The sequence below is a fragment of the Dermochelys coriacea genome, chromosome 1 (assembly GCF_009764565.3).
Source record: "Dermochelys coriacea isolate rDerCor1 chromosome 1, rDerCor1.pri.v4, whole genome shotgun sequence".
Taxonomy (NCBI): Eukaryota; Metazoa; Chordata; order Testudines; family Dermochelyidae; genus Dermochelys; species Dermochelys coriacea.
Window position 1 is genome coordinate 138,530,888 of NC_050068.2, and position 19,896 is coordinate 138,550,783.

At 42.3% G+C, this 19,896-nt stretch overlaps 1 protein-coding gene across 3 annotated transcripts in view; it reads left to right on the forward strand.

Moving 5' to 3' along the window:
- Positions 1-18,683, forward strand: part of RAI2 (retinoic acid induced 2) — a 73,883-nt gene extending 55,200 nt beyond the window's left edge. For 2 of the 3 annotated variants that reach the window (XM_038414613.2, XM_038414623.2), the window contains exon 2: positions 16,522-18,683. In XM_038414613.2, coding sequence (XP_038270541.1) covers positions 16,628-18,298 — 1,671 coding nt within the window. In that variant the 5' untranslated portion in view covers positions 16,522-16,627 and the 3' untranslated portion in view covers positions 18,299-18,683. Of the gene's footprint in view, positions 1-10,022; positions 10,138-16,521 lie in introns of those variants that run through there. The other variant, XM_043504439.1, reaches the window with a different exon arrangement.
- The last annotated feature ends 1,213 nt before the right edge of the window (positions 18,684-19,896 follow it).

Consider the following 19,896-nt stretch of genomic DNA (forward strand, 5'->3'; position numbering starts at 1 on the left):
TGTGTGATGAACATCAATTGATAGCCTCTGTGTGATCCAAAGGGGTAGTCACCAGAGTGACTGGGGAGGGTTAAGGAGGTGAAGAGAGAGCCAGAACCAAGCCCCCAAACTGGTGTCTTCCTCCATACCCTTGTTAGATGATGGGAAATGCAATCACCTTGAGGACTCCCCTAGCAATCTGATTGCTGGGTAGAATTAGGGGCAGAATTTTTAGCCCTATCTGTCCAACTCTGCTCCCAGATGATAGTTGTGTTCTGGATCTATTAGCCAGAAGTGCAATGTAAAGAGGAGCACAGCCTCTTTTTAAATATTCTTGGGTACATTGATTCCTTTAGTTCTGCATGCACAGTACCTCCCCGGTGATATCCCCAGCTGCTCCAGATTGGGGTAGAGTCACTGCATCTATCTTGTGGGCCAGGGATAGGTTTTGCTAGCGTGTGGTCACCCAGAACCATCTCTGAATATAACTGGTTCTCCCTGGGCATATTCAGACGTGGCTGCATACTTTTCATCAGGCTCTGCATGTATCTAATGCTAGTTCCATACTCAAGTGGGACTCAAATTGTAGCTGTGATGACCTTGCAACCTGGTGCATGGTGGGGTGTCCAACAGAGCTTCTGAGAAACTGAAATGAAGAGGAAAACATTAATTTAATATTATTTGTGAGCTGAATACCTTTCTTCCTTTTGCAGTTTGAGGCATTCAGTACATCATCGGAAAAAGACACCGATGAGCCAGAACTTTCCAGTTAAGGTGCCTAGGCACCTAAGTGAATGGAAGTTGGGGAGGCAAGCACAACTGAATTTGGGCCAGTTTTTTAGGTGCTTAAAGTTAGGCAACCAAGCCTGAGTATTCTGACTGTAGTTCACTTAAATATTTGCAGGTTCTTTAACTTTTAACTTATGCCAATAACAACATGATAAAGGCCTTATTTTTGCAGGGTTATTAATGAATCCCCCACAAGATTCCAGGTTGGAAGATGATGTGAAGTTTCAGCCAGGAAGCCACCTACAGAACTTGAGCGTGTGTGTGTGTGTGTGTGTCTGTGTGTGTGTGTGTTGGAGAATCCCTTAATGGTTTTAAAATTAAAAAGCACTTGTCCTCAACCCCCCAGGACAGGTAAATAATACAATTTGTATTTATAGGGCACCCATGTAAATGAAAGCCACTGGGTCATTAAACACAGAGTAAATGTGAGCAACAAGGCCTGCTAAATATCGGAACAGGCATAGAAATGAAAAACAAGACACACACCAAAACCCCATCCCAAATGCACATAAATAAAACATGCCCTTCAGATGAGGGGTGCCAGTGTTAATGTTGTATTTTCTTGCTTTTGTCAGTGTGTATCCTCATAATTTTTTATGAGAGAGAGAGAGATGACCTTTATGTGAGGATGAATTTAATAGGTGAGATAGCTGATAATGGATATGTCTACCTAACAGCAGGAGCTATGATTGCAGCTTTAATATAGATAGCATGAGTACCAATAGCAGCGAAGCTGTGACAGTGGGAGCTTCAGCATGGACTGCACAAGCATACACAGGACCCTGAGTACTTCAGCATGGGCTAGCTACCTGAGCAAGTCTCTGCCGCCTTGGCTTTGCCGCTGTTGGTACTCACGCTAGCTAGATTAAAGTTAGCTTGGATATGTCTACACGTACTGCAGTTACACCTCTGACTGCAGGGTAGACGCACTCAATGTGTGGACATGATTCTATGATCCTTAGAACAGTTTTTGGTCTGTTATATCTGTAACTCAGAATAATTCTACAGTGGAGTTACTCCCAGTATATCCTGGTGTAACTGAAATCAGAATTTTACTGACTAATTTTCCATAGGAGTTCTGCTGGAGTGAAGACTGAACAACGCAGGCTAATACTGGCAATGGTATTAGTGAGGCTGAGCAACAGGCTTAAGCTATTTTTCTCCCCTGTAACTACAGCTTCTGAGCTCTGAAGCCTTAAAGACTATTCTGGTCCAAATTCTGCTATAATTTACTCACCTTGCAGTTCTACTGAAATCGGGGCTTATAATTTTGCTTTTATGTATAGTGCTTTGCATATACTAAAACGGGTTGGCAACCTTTCAGAAGTGGTGTGCCAAGTCTTCATTTATTCACTCTAATTTAAGGTTTCACATGCCAGTAACACCTTTAACGTTGTTAGGTCTCTTTCTATAAGTATATAATATATAACTAAACTATTGTTGTATGTAAAGTAAATAAGGGTTTTAAAATGCTTAAGAAGCTTCATTTAAAATTAAATTAAAAATGTAGAGCCCCCCGGACCAGTGGCCAAGACCCGTGCAGTGCGAGTGCCACTGAAAATCAGCTCGCGTGCCGCCTTTGGCATGCGTGCCATAGGTTGCCTACCCCTGTACTAAAAGAAAACCCTACATGTCCACTGTTGCCAACTCTCATGATGTTGTTGTGAATCTCGTGCTATTTGGTGTTTTTCTGGTAATCCCGGCTGCTAGAGTCATGTGCTTATTTGAGAATCTCAACTTTTTGGAATGAAAGTTTCTAACTTTCATAGTGGTGGAAGAGAGCTTGAAAACGTTAACCCTCCAGGCTCAAATACCAGAAGGCAAATAAAAAGTGCCCCAGATTTTCTTCTGAGATCTCACTCTTTTTTAAAAACCAATTTTCATCATTCTTTGTGGTCAGACTCATGAGCATTGAGCACTTGGGGTTGGCAATTGTACTGCTCTTTAGGCTTCTGAAGTGCTAATTAATGTTAGTTATTTCTATCCTGCCATAGTTTCATTGGGTGGATGGTGCACAAAGCTAAAAGAAAACACATTGTTCTTGAATAAAGCTTACAATGTAAGTCTCCAATCCTGCACTGAGCTCTGTGTAGACACAAGGATCTGCCCATGTAGAGTTCAGTACAGGACTTGTTTGTCTTCACCTTCTTTCCCATCAAGCATCTTGTTTGTTATTGTCCCACATAATGTTACATTACATAAGAACATAAGAATGTCCATACTGGGTCAGACCAAAGGTCCATCTTGTCAAGTATCCTGTCTTTCAACAGTGGCCAATGCCAGGTGCCCCAGAGGGAATGAACAGAACATTGATATTGTTGTTCAATATTGATATTGAACAGAACATTGATCATCAAGTGATCATCCCCTATCAATCATTCCCAGCTTCTGGGAAACAGAGGCTAGGGACACCATCTCTGTTCATCCTAGCTAATAGCCATTGATGGACGTATCCTCCATGAATTTATCTAGTTATTTTTTGTACGCTGTTATAGTCTTTGCCTTCACAACATCCTCTGGCAAAGAGTTCCACAGGTTGACTGTGCATTCTGTGAAAAAACACTTCCTTTTGCATATTTTAAACTTGCTACCTATTAATTTCATTTGGTGATCCCTAGTTCTTGTGTTTATGAGAAGGAGTAAACATTTCCTTATTTACTTTCTCCACAGCAGTCATGATTTTAGAGACCTCTATTGTATCCCCCCATTGTCGTCTCTTTTCCAAGCTGAAAAGTCCCAATCTTACTGATGTCTCCTCATACGGAAGTCGTTCCATACCCCTAATAATTTTTATTGCCCTTTTCTGTATGCTTTCCAATTCCAATGTATCTTTTTTGACATGGGGCGACACATCTGCATGCAGTATTCAAGATGTGAGCATACCATGGATTTATACAGAGGCAATATGATATTTTCTGTCTTATTATCTATCCCTTTCTTAATCATTCCCAGCATTCTGTTAGCTTTTTTGACTGCTGCTGCACATTGAGTGGATGTTTTCAGAGAACTATCCACAATGACTCCAACATCTTTCTTGAGTGGTAACAGTTAATTTAGACCCCATCATTTTATATGTATAGTTGGGATTGTTTTCCAATGTGCATTCATTAGCATTTATGCACATTGAATTTCATCTGCCATTTTGTTGCCCAGTCACCCAGTTTTGTGAGAGCTTTTGTAGCTCTTCACAGTCTGCCTGGGACTTAATATCTTGAGTTTTGTATCATCTGCAAATTTTGCCATCTCCCTATTTACCCCTTTTTCCAGATCATTTATGAATATGTTGAATCGGACAGGTCCCAGTACAGACCCCTAGGGAGACGCCACTGTTTACCTCTCTCTCCATTCTGAAAACTGACCATTTATTCCTACACTTTGTTTCCTATCTTTTAACTAGTTTTGATTCTTGATGTTTCCATTTTATTGTTTGTATTGGGGTAACACCTGGTTATACAGTGGAGTCTTGGTCCATAATCAGAAAGGGCAGTCCTGTCCCTAAAGAGCTTAACCACAACAATTGTCACTGTGCAGACACATTGCTGACGATTAATGTGCCCACACACTCTCAGTTGCAGGATTGAGGCCTACGATTCTAAGCAAAACACTTCACAGCAGGACAGTCTTTAAATTTATTCTGTAAAATGCCTAGCACACTTTGGATGCTCTATAAATAATTAATAATGAGATAAGGTGCAAGACGTGGTGCATACAAGCAGGTAAACTATAAGGACAAGCTGGGCTTAATGGCTTTAGAGAGACAAAATCTGTGATTCCATCTTACGGCACATAAGTGCTGACATGATAGAATTAATCACCACTCCTTTAAATGGGATTTCCATGTAGTTATCATGTAGTTTCCTATAAAATAACATACATCATTGCATGTTTCTATGCACTTAACTCCTATCACCATCCCAGGGGGAACCTACCAGTATTTAACGTAGGTCTATTTTCAGTGCTGTGAGTTTTGTTTTACATTAAAACAAACAAAAATAAATTAAATATTTAAACCAGTAAGTGAAATCAAATCAGTTTCTGGCACTGAAGCTTGGTAGATGGTAAGAGGAAATTTTAAGATTTCACTCACTTATATTAAATTGCAGCTTTATAATATGTACGTTAAATAGGCCGTCTGTGACATGAACACTGAAAAATTATTCTATGAAATTAAATCTTAAGGGTTATTAAAAGAAAGAGACATGGTGGGTGAGATAATATCTTTTATTGGACCAACTTCTGTTGGTGAACAAGACAAGCTTTTGAGCTACACAGCTGTTCGAGTCTGGGAACGGTATTTAGAGTGTCACAATTAAATACAAGTTGGAACAGATTGATAAGCATAAGAAGTTAACACATGGTGCAAGAGACCATTCCGGGTGAGGTGGGCAATTAACATCTCTGCTGTCATAAGACTAAGGAGTTATAGATTGTTGTAATGAGACATAAAACCAGTGTCTTCACTGAGTCCATGATGTTTACTGTTTAGCAAAGTTATGGATTTAAGCTCCCAGACTCATGTTTAGAAGGTGTCGTGCAGGTTTCCTTTGAGGACGAGGACTGAGAGGTCAGATATAGAGTGATTGTTTTGTGAAAAGTGTTTGCCTAGGAGTGATTGTGTGTTTTGTCTGTTACCATTTCTCTGTGTGCGTTCTTTTGAGAGCATAGTGATTGTCTGTTTTCACCCACACAGTTGTTGGGGCATTTGATGCACTGGATGAGGTACAACACATGTTGTGATAGGCACGTGTAGGACCCATGGATCTTGAAAGGTGTATTGTATGGGGTGTTGATCATTGTAGCCATGGAGATACATCTGCAGGTTTTGCATCTGTTGTAATCACAGGATCTGGTGTTGCTTTGAATTGGTGTGTCCTTGTCTGTGGCGAGCTTGGTGAGGTTGGGGGTTTGTTTGAAGGCCAAAAAAGGGGGTTTATGAAAGATTTTTTTTTCAAGATGTGGCCCCCAGCAGGTATGAGCTATAATTGTTTGATGCAGGTTCTCTCAGGAATTTGGGTGGCCTGTTCTATGATGTGATCTATCTCTCTGGTGGAATATCCTTGTTTTGTGCAGGTGGTTTTAAGTGTTTTAAGGTGTGTATCCTGGACTTTCTCCCACATTGCATATTCTGAATTATCTGAGTGCCTGGCTGTAGCTAACAGATTTCTTGGTATGTCTGGGGGGGTGACTGGATCTGTGAAGGTAGGTGTGGTGATCCGTGGGTTTCTTGTATATAGATGTCTGTAGGGTTCCATTGTTGAAGCTAATCACGATGTCTAGGAAATTGATGCTGGTGTGGGAGCATTCCAAAGAGAGTTTGATGGGTTAGTGGTGGTAGTTGAATTTGTGACGGAAATTTATGACTGAGTTTAGGTTGTTTGTCGAGAGGATGAAAATATCAGTGTATTTTAGGTATATCATTGGTTTTGTAGTGCATTTTTCCAGTATTTTTTTCTAGAGATGGGTCAGGAAGAGATTGGTATATGGGGAATGTAAAGTTGTTATGGGTGAGAATGAAATGGGTGAGTGTAGCGATGTGTTGGGTGTGGATATCTGAGGGTTGACCATGGTCTTGTAGATATTTGAGGCAGACAGTGAAGCCATTATTGCGAGGGATGTTGGTGTATAGAGAGGTGACAACCATGATGGCAAGGATGATGATCTGAGGGAGTTTGTTAACGTTACAGCGTTTCTGGAGGAAGTCAGTTGCGTCCTGGAGGGAGCTGGCCCTTTGTGTGGTGAATGATTTTAAGATGTTTTCTATGAGCCCAGATAGTCCTTCAGTAAGAGTGCCATGGCCAGATATGATGGGTCTGCCTGGGTTCCCTTTTTTTTTGTATATCTTGGGAAACATGTAGAAGGTTCCTGACTAGGTTCCTGGCAGATAAGGTTGTAGAGTTTCTCTTGGAGTTGTTTGGGGGAAGGATTTGATGATATCTTTAAATTCCAGTGCGAATTGTGCTGCGGGGTCTTATTTGAGCTCTTTATAGTTGGTGGTGTCAAGAGCATTGTCCGTTAGCCTCATTGACGCAGTCATCATGGTTGAGGACTATGATGGCGCCTCCTTTGTCTGATGTTTGATGAGTAGCTGGTGGTTGGATTTCAGGAACTGTATAGCTTTGGTGGAGGTGAAGATGGAGAGATGAAGGTGGATGTGATGTTTGTTAAGGATTTTACTGTCAATTATTTTTTGCCTGAAGCAATCAATGTAATGATCAACTGAATGGTTTTGTCTGTTGGAGGGTGTCTAGTCAGGTGATTCTTTTTTCTTTTTATGACTTGTCAGTGGGAACATGGTAATTGTGGGTGGTGTCATCTTTGTTGTGAAAGAATTTTTTGTGGTAGAGTTGGAGGAAAAATTTTAGTCCTCCACATGTTAGTATAGTATCAGGTTTTGTGGTGTGGGAGAAGTTCAGTCTCTTGGCAAGTACAGATAATTCATCCCTGGTAAGGGGTAGTCTTGATAAATTAATTATGTTGAGGTATTGTGTAGTGTCCATGTGGCAGGTCTTAGTGTCTTGGTTTCTCCCAGAAGTCTTTTTTTAACCCACTCTAATTTTATGCAGAGAGAAATATGAGTATTAGCATTAAAGTTGGAAAAAATAGCTGAGCTACTCTTCCGAATTTTGATTACATTTTGGATCCCTTAGCAAGGAGTACAGTGTAAGGGGAGGTGGTCCTTTAAAAAAAAATTCTCCTTTGGTTCCTAGATTCTTCAGCTCTACATTCACAGTACATATACACATTTTAAATAAAATGTAATGATTAGTGTAGACTGTACCTCCACAGATAGGTAGTGCTGTATCTTTATTTTAGGATTAAGTTGCTGTCTTGTTTTGATATTACATCATTATATCTGGTCAGGAGGTTTATAGGAAGATTTAGTCTTGCATGTGTTTGCTGGATTTGTTACTTGCAGTGCCCCAATAAATCCTTTGATTTCTATAAGTGAATATTCTGATATTGGCAATTGTCTAGTTGGATTGGCTTGTAGGTCAGATGGGAAAAATATTATAAACAGTGCAGTGAACAATTCTACTTTTGAGTCTATTACATCTTAAACCCCAACAATGTTTGTCAGACTGCTATGTATTGTTTGCATGTTGTTTTATATGATGTGAAATATGATGATACATTTTACATCTATTCTCTGCTGTGATCACGTACATAAGAACAAACTGTCATAGAAATAAGCAAGCTATCTTTCCACACATGTGTAAAGGAGAGGAAGAGCATAGGTTTAGTTTTCTAGCAGCTTTACAGTTAATGTGCATAGGAGAAAAATGTTGGCAGAGTACATCATGTTATAAGGACAGCAGAATTTGAGATTCTGCCTTTTCACCATTATAAATCTGTGTGCATGCAGTTCTGATTTTGGGGGTGCTGCCATTATCCAGTTCTGGCAAACCTGGTCAGTGTTTTAAATCCTTAAATAGACCTGTATATAAGAGCTTGCTTTGTCTCTGCTGTCTTTGATTTACTGTCTTGAATTGAAAATACACAAATAGGGCCTGATCCAAAGCTCCCGAATCTTTCTGTTGCCTTCAGTGAGCATTTAAGCATACCTCTAATGCAGAACTTGAAAAAATTGACCAGACTCCTATTAGCCAGGGACTGGTGCAAAAGATGGGGGAAGACTGCCAACAAGGTCCAAAACTAAAACCCTGGAGAGAAGGCCAACCCTGCTGCCGCCAGGATTCCTGCCAGAGAACTCCACAGCCACTGATTTAGAGGCTCCATTGACTCCTAGCTGCTGCTGCAAGGGTGAGGTAGATTTGGAGTGGTGTCCACTGTTCTACTCCTCCCCTGTCCTCTTGGCTGCTGCCAGATGTCATGAAAGTTGGTCTGTTGTTCTGCCCCAGCCTGTGGTTCTTTTTTGATGTGGGGTTGCCTCTTCCTTCCTTCCCAACCCCACACATGAATAGTTACAATGCATGCCCCTGCTTAGCGCTTTGCCAAGCAGGAACAACAGGAGCCCCCACCCCAGGCATTCCAAAATCATGAGAATGTAAAAATAATAAATTTTTTGGGGTTCTTTTGCTTGGCCTTCTGGTATTTTTGGAGCCTAAGGGGTCACATTTTCAAACCTTTCTCTACAACCTGAAGAGCTAGAAGCTTCCTTTTTCTTTTTAAAAAAGAAAGCTGACATTTTCCCCATAATCCCCTGACTCCAAGCGCTGAGAGTGTTGGCATAAAATTGAGAGGTGACAATGCTGTGAAATGAAAACGATTCTTATCAGTTTTGTAGCTGCCCTTGGGGGTTTTGTCATTCACCCTTGCCCACTAGCAAGAGAGACAAGAATGAAAAAACACAACCCCTACTTTATCATTTAACATAGTTTAAAAACACACAGTGCCTCCCCCTCTTTCCCCTTTGCAGTTTCCACTCTTACAGTTCTGCATCTCTGTTGCTAACAAGCCAGAACCCTCAAGCAGTGCCAGAAATATTTTCAACAAAATAGAGATTCACAGGACTCAGCATAGAAAACAGTATTTGAGCGTGTTTAAAGATGTCCCTAGCCTTTTCTCCAAGGTGTCAGATTTTGATACATGAGGTCGTCTTTCCCTGTCTAGCTATGTCCTCTGCGTCCAGCCCTGTAACATTTTAAGGCAGCAGTGTGGGGTTTTATGATGTTTTATACTTTCATCTCCTGCAGTTATCCCTGTTTCCCTCCTGGAGTCTGTATGTATGGCATGCTAAGTCATCACGTCTGTAGTGTAATTTTCACCCTGTCTTCCCTATTTTTCAATGTCAGTTGAACTTGGCAGAGGAATAGAAAGTCGTCTTCTGCCATTACAAGATCATCATTTCCCATGAAACCACAGAAATTTCTGTTTTAAAATATATAAAAAATCAGAGAAATCTGACCTAATTTGCCAAGGATGCAAAATGCATTTCTGCGTGCCAACATTTAGAGAAGCAACCAGACGGGTGGAAAATACAGTAGATAAGGAATTTGAAAGTGACAATTAAAAACAGCAGAACAGAGGTTTAAAAAAGAGATGCTTTTCCTGGATTTTTCTAATTTACTAACATGAACAGGAAGGTTTTGGTTTTTGAAAACTTGAACTTGCCAAGTGCTGTTAGCTGCATTATCTTTATTTTTAGAAATGTTTGTTCTTTACTTTCCAAAAACAGGCTGACCTGATTTTTTTGTTAGTTCAAGCGCCTTTGTTACAGTTTGAATCACTGATGGGTTTTTCTGTTTGGAAAGCAAAAATCTCAATAATTGTTTTTATTTAATTTGCTTTATCTAGAGCTGGGCAAATAATCAAAAAACACAGCACCCTGTGTTGTATGTGGATGTTTGATTCAAATAATGTAATAAAATAAGAATATTCATAAATTATTCTCCCAGTTCTAGAAACTAGGTGAGTAAGAGGGGAAAATAACGGAGTAATTTGTTACTAAAATAAAAGTTTGATAAATTATGGTCTTATTATTCAGCCAGCCTTAAACTATTGGCCACTCGTATATTTGTAGTGTAACACACTGTGATATCTACATCCTAATACAAAGATTTAAGTCACAGGAGAGGACAATGAGATCATAATTTAATTTTTATTTTTTTCTGTCTTGGTCATTTTTTTTAGCTGTTGGATGTGTTTTATTTGGTCTTGGAAGGATTAAATTTTTATTGGTAAATGTTGATTTCACAATGAACAAATATTCCATCAATAATAATCAAAATGTACATATAGGCTAAGTAAGAAAAATGCTACTTGAGAACTTACTGAAGTTTGATTTAAGTCTATTTACTTTGTATATTTTGACATGTGATGTTGACAATTTGTTTTAAGTTTTAACTTTTTGAATCTCAACGTGTACTGTCATTAAATAATTGTTAGGCACCTTCCATAATTTCCAATCTAAATGGATACAAATTGGAAAAAATGCTTAAAAATAAATATTGATATCTGTCAAAATTATAAAAAATCAAATTCTGCCAAGCTTTATTATATTCCCTTTTAGCTTGTGCGTTATGGCCCCAATCCTTCAAACACTTACACATGAGCGTAAATTTACACTCATGAATAGACTCATTGAGTCAGGGAAACTACTTACATGCTTTAGGTTACTCATTTGCATAAGCATTTGTGGATCAGATCCTATGGGTATGTCTGCACTATGAAATTAGGTTGAATTTATAGAAGTCGATTTTTAGAAAGCAATTTTATACAGTCGATTGTGTGTATCCCCACTAAGCGCATTGAGTCAGCAGAGTGTGTCCACGGTACCGAGGCTAGCGTCGACTTTCAGAGCGCTGCACTGTGGGTAGCTATCCTACAGTTCCTGCAGTCTCTGCTGCCCATTGGAATTCTGGGTTAAGCTCCCAATGCCTGATGGGGCAAAAACATTGTCGCAGGTGGTTTTGTGTACATGTCGTCAGTCGCCCCTCCTTCTGTGAAAGCAACGGCAGACAATTGTTTCACGTCTTTTTTTCCATGCGGGCGCCATACTGCTTTCAGCAGATGGTGCAGTAGGACTGCTAACCGTTATCATCGAACCACCGCTTTCGCTGCCACTCTGCTCTCCTGCTCTTGTCTCGATAGCGAATTTCTCCATGTTGTCTGTCATGGGCTCCCACTTCCGCTGAAACTCTGCTTTCATGAATTCACCTTGCAGGTCATCAGCTACTGCTTCCGCTGCCACTCTTCTTTCTTGGTGTTCTCACAGGGCCGCTTCTGCTGCTACTCTGCTTGGCTGCTCTTGTCTCGCCATAACACGGCAAGCGTGCAGCCTGCTCAGCTGTTGTGTCCTGGCAGCAGACGGTGCAGTAGGTCTGCAACCATCATCATTGAACAACTGCTTCCGCTGCCACTCTGCTCTCCTGCAGACGCCATACCACGGCAAGCATGGAGCCCGCTCAGATCACCACGGCAGTTATGAGCAGTGTAAACACCTTGTGCATTATCATGCAGTTTATGCAGAACCAGAACCTGCAAAAGCAGGCGAGGAGGCGATGGCAGCGCGGTGACAAGAGTGATGAGGACATGGACAAAGACTTCTCTCAAAGCACAGGCCCTGGCAATTTAGCCATCCTGGTGGCAATGGGGCTGGTTCATGCTGTGGAACGCTGATTCTGGGCTCATGAAACAAGCATAGGCTGGTGGGACTGCATAGTGTTGCAGGTCTGGGATGATTCCCAGTGGCTGCGAAACTTTCGCATGCGTAAGGAACTTTCATGGAACTTTGTGACTTGCTTTCCCCTGCCTTGAAGCACAAGAATACCAAGATGAGAGCAGCCCTCACAGTTCACAAGCAAGGAGCAATAACCCTCTGGAAGCTTGCAACGCCAGACAGCTACTGGTCAATCGGGAATCCTATTAGGAGTAGGCAAATCTACTATGGGAGCTGCTGTGATCTAAGTAGCCAACGCATTCACTGAGCTGCTGCAATCAAGGATAGTGACTCTGGGAAATGTGCAGGTCATAGTGGATGACTTTGCTGCAGTGGGATTCCCTAACTGTGGTGTGGCAATAGACAGAACTCGTATCCCTATCTTGGGACTGGACCACCAAGGCAGCCAGTACATAAACCGCAAGGGGTACTTTTCAATGGTGTTGCAAGATCAACGTGGGATGGCTGGGAAAGGTACATGACGTTCGCATCTTCAGGAACTCGGGTCTGTATGAACAGCTGCAGCAAGGGACTTACTCTCCAGACCAGAAAATAACTGTTGGGGATGTTGAAATACCTATAGTTATCCTTGGGGACCCAGCCTACCCCTTAATGCCATGGCTCATGAAGCCGTATACAGGCACCCTGGACAGTAGTCAGGAGCTGTTCAACTATAGGCTGAGCAAGTGCAGAATGGTGATAGAATGTGCGTTTGGATGTTTAAAAGCGTGCTGGCGCAGTTTACTGACTCGGTTAGACCTTAGCGAAGCCAATATTCCCATTGTTATTATTGCTTGCTGTGTGCTCCACAATATCTGTGAGAGTAAGGGGAAGACATTTATGGCAGAGTGGGCAGTTGAGGCAAATTGCCTGGCTGCTGATTATGCACAGCCAGACACCAGGGCAGTTAGAAGAGCACAGCAGGGCACGCTGCGCATCAGAGAAGCTTTGAAAACGAGTTTCATGACTGGCCAGGCTACGGTGTGACAGTTGTTTTTCTCCTTGATGAAAACCCGCTCCCTTGGTTCACTCTACTTCCCTGTAAGCCAACCGACCTCCCCTCCCCTCTTAGATCACCACTTGCAGAGGCAATAAAGTCGTTGTTTCATATTCATGCGTTCTTTATTAATTCGTCACACGAATAGGGGAACAACTGCCAAGGTAGCCCGGGAGGGGTGGGGGAAGAGGGAAGTACCGTGTGGGGTGATGGATGAAGGGAGGAGGGAAGGACAAGGCCACACTGCACTTCAAAACTTATTGAATGCCAGCCTTCTGTTGCTTGGGCAGTCCTCTGGGGTGGAGTGGTTGGGTGCCTGGAGTGGGGCCCCCCGCATTCTTAGGCATCTGGGTGAGGAGGGTATGGAATTTGGGGAGGAGGGCAGTTGATTACGCAGGGGCTGCAGTGGTGGTCGGTGCCTTTCCTGCACCTCAACCATATGCCAGAGCATATCAGTTTGATCCTCCAGTAGCCTCAGCATTGCGTCCTGCCTCTTCTCATCATGCTGCCACCACCTCTCCTGTTGCTCTAGCCATCTATCCTCTTGCACGTTCCTCCTGTCCTCGCGTTCATTTTGTGCTTTCCTGGACTCTGCCATTGTCTGCCTTCACGCATTCTGCTGGGCTCTTTCAGTTTGGGTGGACTGCATGAGCTCAGAGAACATTTAATCGTGAGTTCGGTTTTTTTCGCTTTCTTATCTGCGCTAGCCTCTGGGACGGAAATACTAGTGACAGCATTGAAACATTTGCAGCTGCGGGGGGGGGAAAAAAGGGAGATTAAAATTGAAAAAGACACGCTGGCTATTTAAGAGGAGGGGCTGATGTTTTCCGGTTAACGTGCAGCACAAACCCTACTAACTCCTCCCTCCCCCACACACACACACCCAATTCTCTGGGATGATCACTTCACCCCTTCCCTCCACCATGTGGCTAAGCGGGGATGATTTCTTTTCAGCCACAGGCAAACAGCCCAGCAGAAACGGCCACCTCTGACTGTCCCCTGAATAAAATTCCCCTATTTCAACCAGGTGACCATGAATGATATCACTCTCCTGAGGATAACACAGAGAGATAAAGAACAGATGTTGCTTGAATGCCAGCAAACACCAGGACCACACACTGCCATGCTTTCTTATGCAGTGATTCCAGACTACATGCTACTGGCCTGCTGTGGTAAAGTGTCCTACCATGGAGGAGGCAATAAGGCTGCCCTCCCCAGAAACCTTTTGCAAAGGCTTTGGGAGTACCTCCAGGACGGCTTCATTGAGATGTCCCTGGAGGATTTCCACTCTAGCCCAGGACATGTTAACAGACTTTTTCAGTAGCTGTACTGGCCGCGAATGCATCCCAAGTCATCAGAGCAAATTAATCATTAAACACGCTTGCTTTTAAACCGTGTATTATATTTACAAAGGTACACTCTCCAGAGGTGCCTTCTTCGCCTTCAAGGTCTGGGAGTCCAGGTTGGGAGGGTATTGGATCCAGGGTGATAAACGGTTCCTGGCTGTCGGGGAGAACAGTTTCTCCGCTTGCCTACTGTGCGCTATCTTCAACCTCCCCCTCCTCATCTTCCTTGTCCCCAAAATCCTCATCCCTGTTGCGTGAGACTCCCCCCTTGCAGGAGTCCATGTACAGGGGTGGGGCAGTGGTAGGGGCACCCCCTAGAATTGCAGGCAGCTCATCATAAAAGTGGCATATCTGGGGCTCTGACCCCAAGCGGGCGTTTGCCTCTTTGGTTTTTTGGTAGGCTTGCCTAAGCTCCTTAAGTTTCACTCGGCATTGCTGCAGGTCCCAGTTATAGCCTCTGTCCTTCATGCCCTTGGACATTTTTTTTCAAATATTTTGGCATTTCTTCTTTTGGAACGGAGTTCTGATATCATGAATTCATCTCCCCATACAGTGATCAGATCCAGTACCTCCTGTTCGGTCCATGCTGGAGCTCTTTTGCGATTCTGGAACTCCATGGTCACCTCTGCTGATGAGCTCGCCACGCTGGCCAAACAGGAAATGAAATTCAAAAGGCTTTTCCTGTCTATCTGGCCAGTGCATCCGAGTTTAGAGTGCTGTCCAGAGCGGTCACAATGGAGCACTGTGGGATAGCTCCCAGAGGCCAGTACTGTCGAATTGCATCCACACTAACTCAAATTCAACCTGGCGATGTTGATTTCAGCCCTAAGCACCTTGTCGGGGAGTACAGAAATCTATTTTAAGAGCCCCTTAAGTCGACAAAAATGGCTTCATTGTGTGGACGGGTACAGGGTTAAATTGATCTAATGCTGCTAAACTCGTCGTGTAGACCAGGGCTAAGATGTCAAATTGTGGAGTTACATTTAACTTCATTTTATCTCATTAAGAAACAGTACTGAAATAAATAAGGGAGAAAATCTCCTGAACTGTTCAGCCTAACAAATGCATGAATAATAATGCAGATATATTTAGATAATGCAGATATTTAGGCAGTAAAATGCAGGTCAGCGTAACTGGAAATGTAAATTTGGGGTGCTTTTCTACTTCCCCATGGTAACAGAGTTAAATATAGACAAGTTTCTATGGCAGTTGTTATCACAGGATGGAACAGTTTAGGAGCATCACCTTCTTGTTTTCTTCTGTACTACTGTATCAAGAGATCTTAAAGAGAAGTTTTGCATATGGTAGCTTCCATGGGGGAGAGAGCGTTCAGTGAGCTTACTGCCTATATGGGAGAGAAAATCTTTTTAAGAAATATGCAAAAATTTCTCTAGGCTTGTAAAGGGAAAAGATCTCCGCACTTCTTATTAACATTTGCTTAGTTAAGATAAGGAATTAGCTTGTCAAAATAAATTTAAAGTTGCTTTGATTTTTATTCTTTGCAGCTTATTAATAAGTTTTCTGGTTCATATTACTGTCATCTAGCTCTAGAGCAGGAGGTGAGTGCCGAGTTTAGGTTTCTTTTTTTCTTTATTTTTTTTTAAGTGGGAAGAAAAGCATTGTTGTTAAATAAACTAAACTGCCAAACTACATAGTCCTGTGCGTGTGTGTGTTGCTGAGCTACTGATTGCTCTTTGTTGTGCTGTTTACTGCAGATTTTGAACGTGCTATGTAGTGTATGCATGGATCGTCCGATTTATTTTAGGATCTTCAAAGACAAGAAAAGGATGATTAATTTAGGCTGAGTGGGGAGCCTTTATCCACGGAGAGCCTTCACAACTTCACAATGGAACGTTTCTTAAGTTTATTTTTAGGAAAGTTTGTTTTTATGCTTTTTACTGAGTTTAAACAGTGCAGTGTCTCTTGACTGTGCCATACCCTGTCATTTCATGAAGCTTTGTTTAAAAATGTAAAATGTACTGCCTCGGTTCTTTTTTTATGCTATGTACTGACACTTTTTTCTTTGACTGCAGTTAGTTCTTTAGGCCTTTAAATAATCTATGTTTATAGCTAAATATAAGTTCCCCAGAACTCTTCATATAACACTCACAGATGTATGTACTGTATTATATACAGTATGTATGTATAGAGTGTACAGTATAATGGAGCAGTTACCCTGAAGTGTGGAAACATTTTATAGCTTTTATGTGATAGGCTTTTTAAAGGCAGTTGCAAATATTATTTTAAGAACGAGATTTATGCAGTGCCTAAAGTATGTTTCTGTTCTGCAGGCCAAGCTATGTTGGTGCAGATGCTTTTGGCAGCCCTGACCCAGTGTGGATCCTGGTGACAGCAATGTAAACGTGAATTTCTGCAAAGTCTCAGAAGTCCTGTAAAATGGAGGAACTGTACAAGGACACACAAAATCTGCCCATGGATGTTACCAATTCTCCTTCCACAATAGCTAACAATAAGCTAGAAAATGGGGTCGCTCAGCTGATAACTGCTGAAGCCTGGAATATCAACTCCACAGACTTGATGAAGAAAGCACTTTCACCACTTGTGACTGTCCCAGCCCCTTCGATCCTGACCCCACCAGCGGAATCCCAAAGTGGGGTAGCTCTGAAAGTAGCAGCCACGGTGCTCCAGCCAATTTGTTTAGGGGACAACCCAGTGGTTCTTCCAATACACCTGCAAGTAGCCGGGAGCACCACCCCTCAGATTGCGCCTAATAACAACACTCCATATGTTATGACGACTCAAGGTCCAGTTCCACTACCTGTCCTCTTGGAGCAACATGTGTTTCAGCATTTAAATTCTCCATTGGTGTTACCTCAGGGTGCTCCCTGCTCTACAAATCCCATTCACGGCAATCTTTTCCAGGGTTCTTCTGCCCCAATTGGACAACCCCAGTTACTGGATCAGAAACCATCCAACCAGACCCAGGAGCCCATCTTACCCCCAGTGTTTCAGACACCAGGATTTGCTGCAGTTCTTCAGGATTTGTTTCCTTCACAGGGCACCTTAGGTTCATCACCCTGTCAGCCACCCCCAGATTACTCCTCTGTTCCACCCCAGGCCTTCAGTTCCCCTCTATCTCCACTGGTACCCCCAGCCACCCTCCTAGTGCCATATCCGGTGATTGTCCCCTTGCCAGTCCCAGTCCCCATCCCTATCCCTATCCCCATCCCTGTGCCTCACGGCGCTGAATCCAAGGTCAACCCGGACTACCCCAAGCCACCATTGTTCACCCTGTATTCCTGCAAAGGCACCCAAACCCCTCTGGAGAAAGAAGAATCTAAACCCTTTGATTTCATCCACCACAGGGAATTTTCCCAGCTGAATCGTCACACAGTCATCAAGATGAGCAATGAGAATGAGGCCCTGGACCTTTCCATGAAAACGGTGCCCTTGCTAAAGGCAAGTGAGGTCAGTTCCCAGCTCACCCCTGAAGATAGTGCTTTAGACTTGTCGATTGCTTCCTACAGGAAGCCGGGCAATGCTGGGGTCCATGCTGAAGCAGCTAGTGCCATTTGCTCTGGATCCATGATGGACAGTGCCGCTCATTCCATGATGGATAAACTCTCCAGTGCAACAGTCCCCTTTGCCCCTCCCAAACCTCACGAAGCCTCAGCCAAGGTTGACAGCAGAATGACTGGTAGCAATTCGGCCGAGCTCCTGAGACAGCAGCAAAAGTGGCTGGTGGATCAGACGAGCAGAGCAGCCTGTGAACCCAAGGCTGGGAATAATATTGAGATTGTGAGCACTTCGCAGACTGCCAAAGTAATAGTCTCTGTCAAAGATGCTGTGCCCACTATTTTCTGTGGCAAGATTAAAGGCCTCTCGGGAGTATCCACCAAAAACTTCTCCTTCAAAAGGGACATGCCCCAGGACTCCGTTCTGCAGTGTTACGATGTGAAGAACCAGCCAGAGCCTAGGGATAGTGCAGAAGCTCTTAGGAAACCAATCAAAAACAGGAGTGTAAAGTTAAAGAAAATGAACTCCCAGGAGATACACATTCTTCCAATCAAAAAGCAACGGCTCGCTGCCTTCTTTCCAAGAAAGTAAATTATGGGGTTTTTAGAATTTTAAGATATAATTATTATTATGAAAAATAAAAAAGATGCACTTGGCTTAAAATGCATTTAAAACTTTAAACTATCTTTGTAAGTTATTTTGGGGAAAGCGGGAGAGGATTGGATGTAGATTTTCTGTAAAGCTGGGGGAGGGGAGTTCTTTTGGTTTTGTTTTTTGTTATTGATTTTTGACTTTTCATGAAAATAAATAAAAAGCAACCTATTTTTCAAGCGGATTGCACATTTTGCAGCTTTAATGGAATAATGGATGAGTCAGAGGGGTAAGAGCTATTTTCACTGCCATAAAGTGCTTTGATGATGTAATTCTTAGAAATGGGTACAATGGAAACTTCAAAATAAATGTTTGTATGTGGTAACTGGTTGTGGTTTATTTTGTCATTTATAAATTGCTTTCATTATTGGGGAAGATTTGGCAAAAGTCTGTAAACTGTAAAGCACTACAAGTTTATCTTTTGTTATAGCCCTGAAATGTTAAGGTGACCAGGCTAAGAAAAATTATATTGCCCCATAGCACCATTAGAGAGCGCCTCTGAACAGCCACTAATGATGTGTTTCAACTATCTTCAATAAAAATGACAGAACAAGATCACTGTTATGTCTGGCATGAGTCCAATGCACAGAAAATATTAGTTTTATGATTAGAAATAGAGATCAGTTTTTAAACACAAAGTAAACACTAATGATTATTTTAATAAAAGTTGGGGAATTTGGTTGCCCCTGGGTGAGGAAAAGTCGCATAATTTTTCCCAGCCTGTATATAGATATATGGAAAAGTGTTCGTTGTAAGTTTTACCATGTCTTGATGGCTGAAATCAATGCACACGAAAGAGTAGAACAATGTAACTTTACGACATTACAGTGTAAAAGCCAGCCACGTGAATGAAGAAATGTGAATGTAAACTTAAAATAAAAGCCTGCTAGGTGACAGTTGCGCTTATATGTGAAAATGGGCTGGAGATGTATTATTGCATGTCTGCTTCTAAATTTACACGTCTTGCAGCTAAAATATATCCAGCTGTTAGTGTGAACATTGGCGCAGGAAAGTATTCTGATGGATGTCAGAGATTTATTCTGAGGCCCCCTTACAGTTTAGAATGTTATTGTTTAGCTGTTCATAGCATGTGCTGCCACAACAGCACTGGTTCCATTGAAATAAACATGAGATTGTAAACAAGCGAGCAGGGGTCTGTATCAGGTTTACTGGTCCTTACTCTGCAGGGTTGCAGCCAGCCTCTCTACTTCCAGTCTGCTCAGTCATTCTGCAGTTTCTTGCATTAATCCCTGAGCACTGAGGCAAAGACTCTCAAAACTTAGGCACCATTTTAAGGCACTGGCCTTTCTCCCCATCCCCAAATATTGAGCACCCAAAAGGACAGTGTTTTAAGATGACTTTAGCAAAATCTTGGCCCAACCATCTTCTGGTTAAAAATAATATAGATGTTGCATTTTCATTAGTAAGACTCCTTTTTTTCCTCTAATACCTTTTCCTTGGCTAGAGTATTGCTGCTGTTGGTGCTTTATCTTCAGTGCTATCTTGCTTTCTATGGGGACCAGGAGCTTCAACGTTCA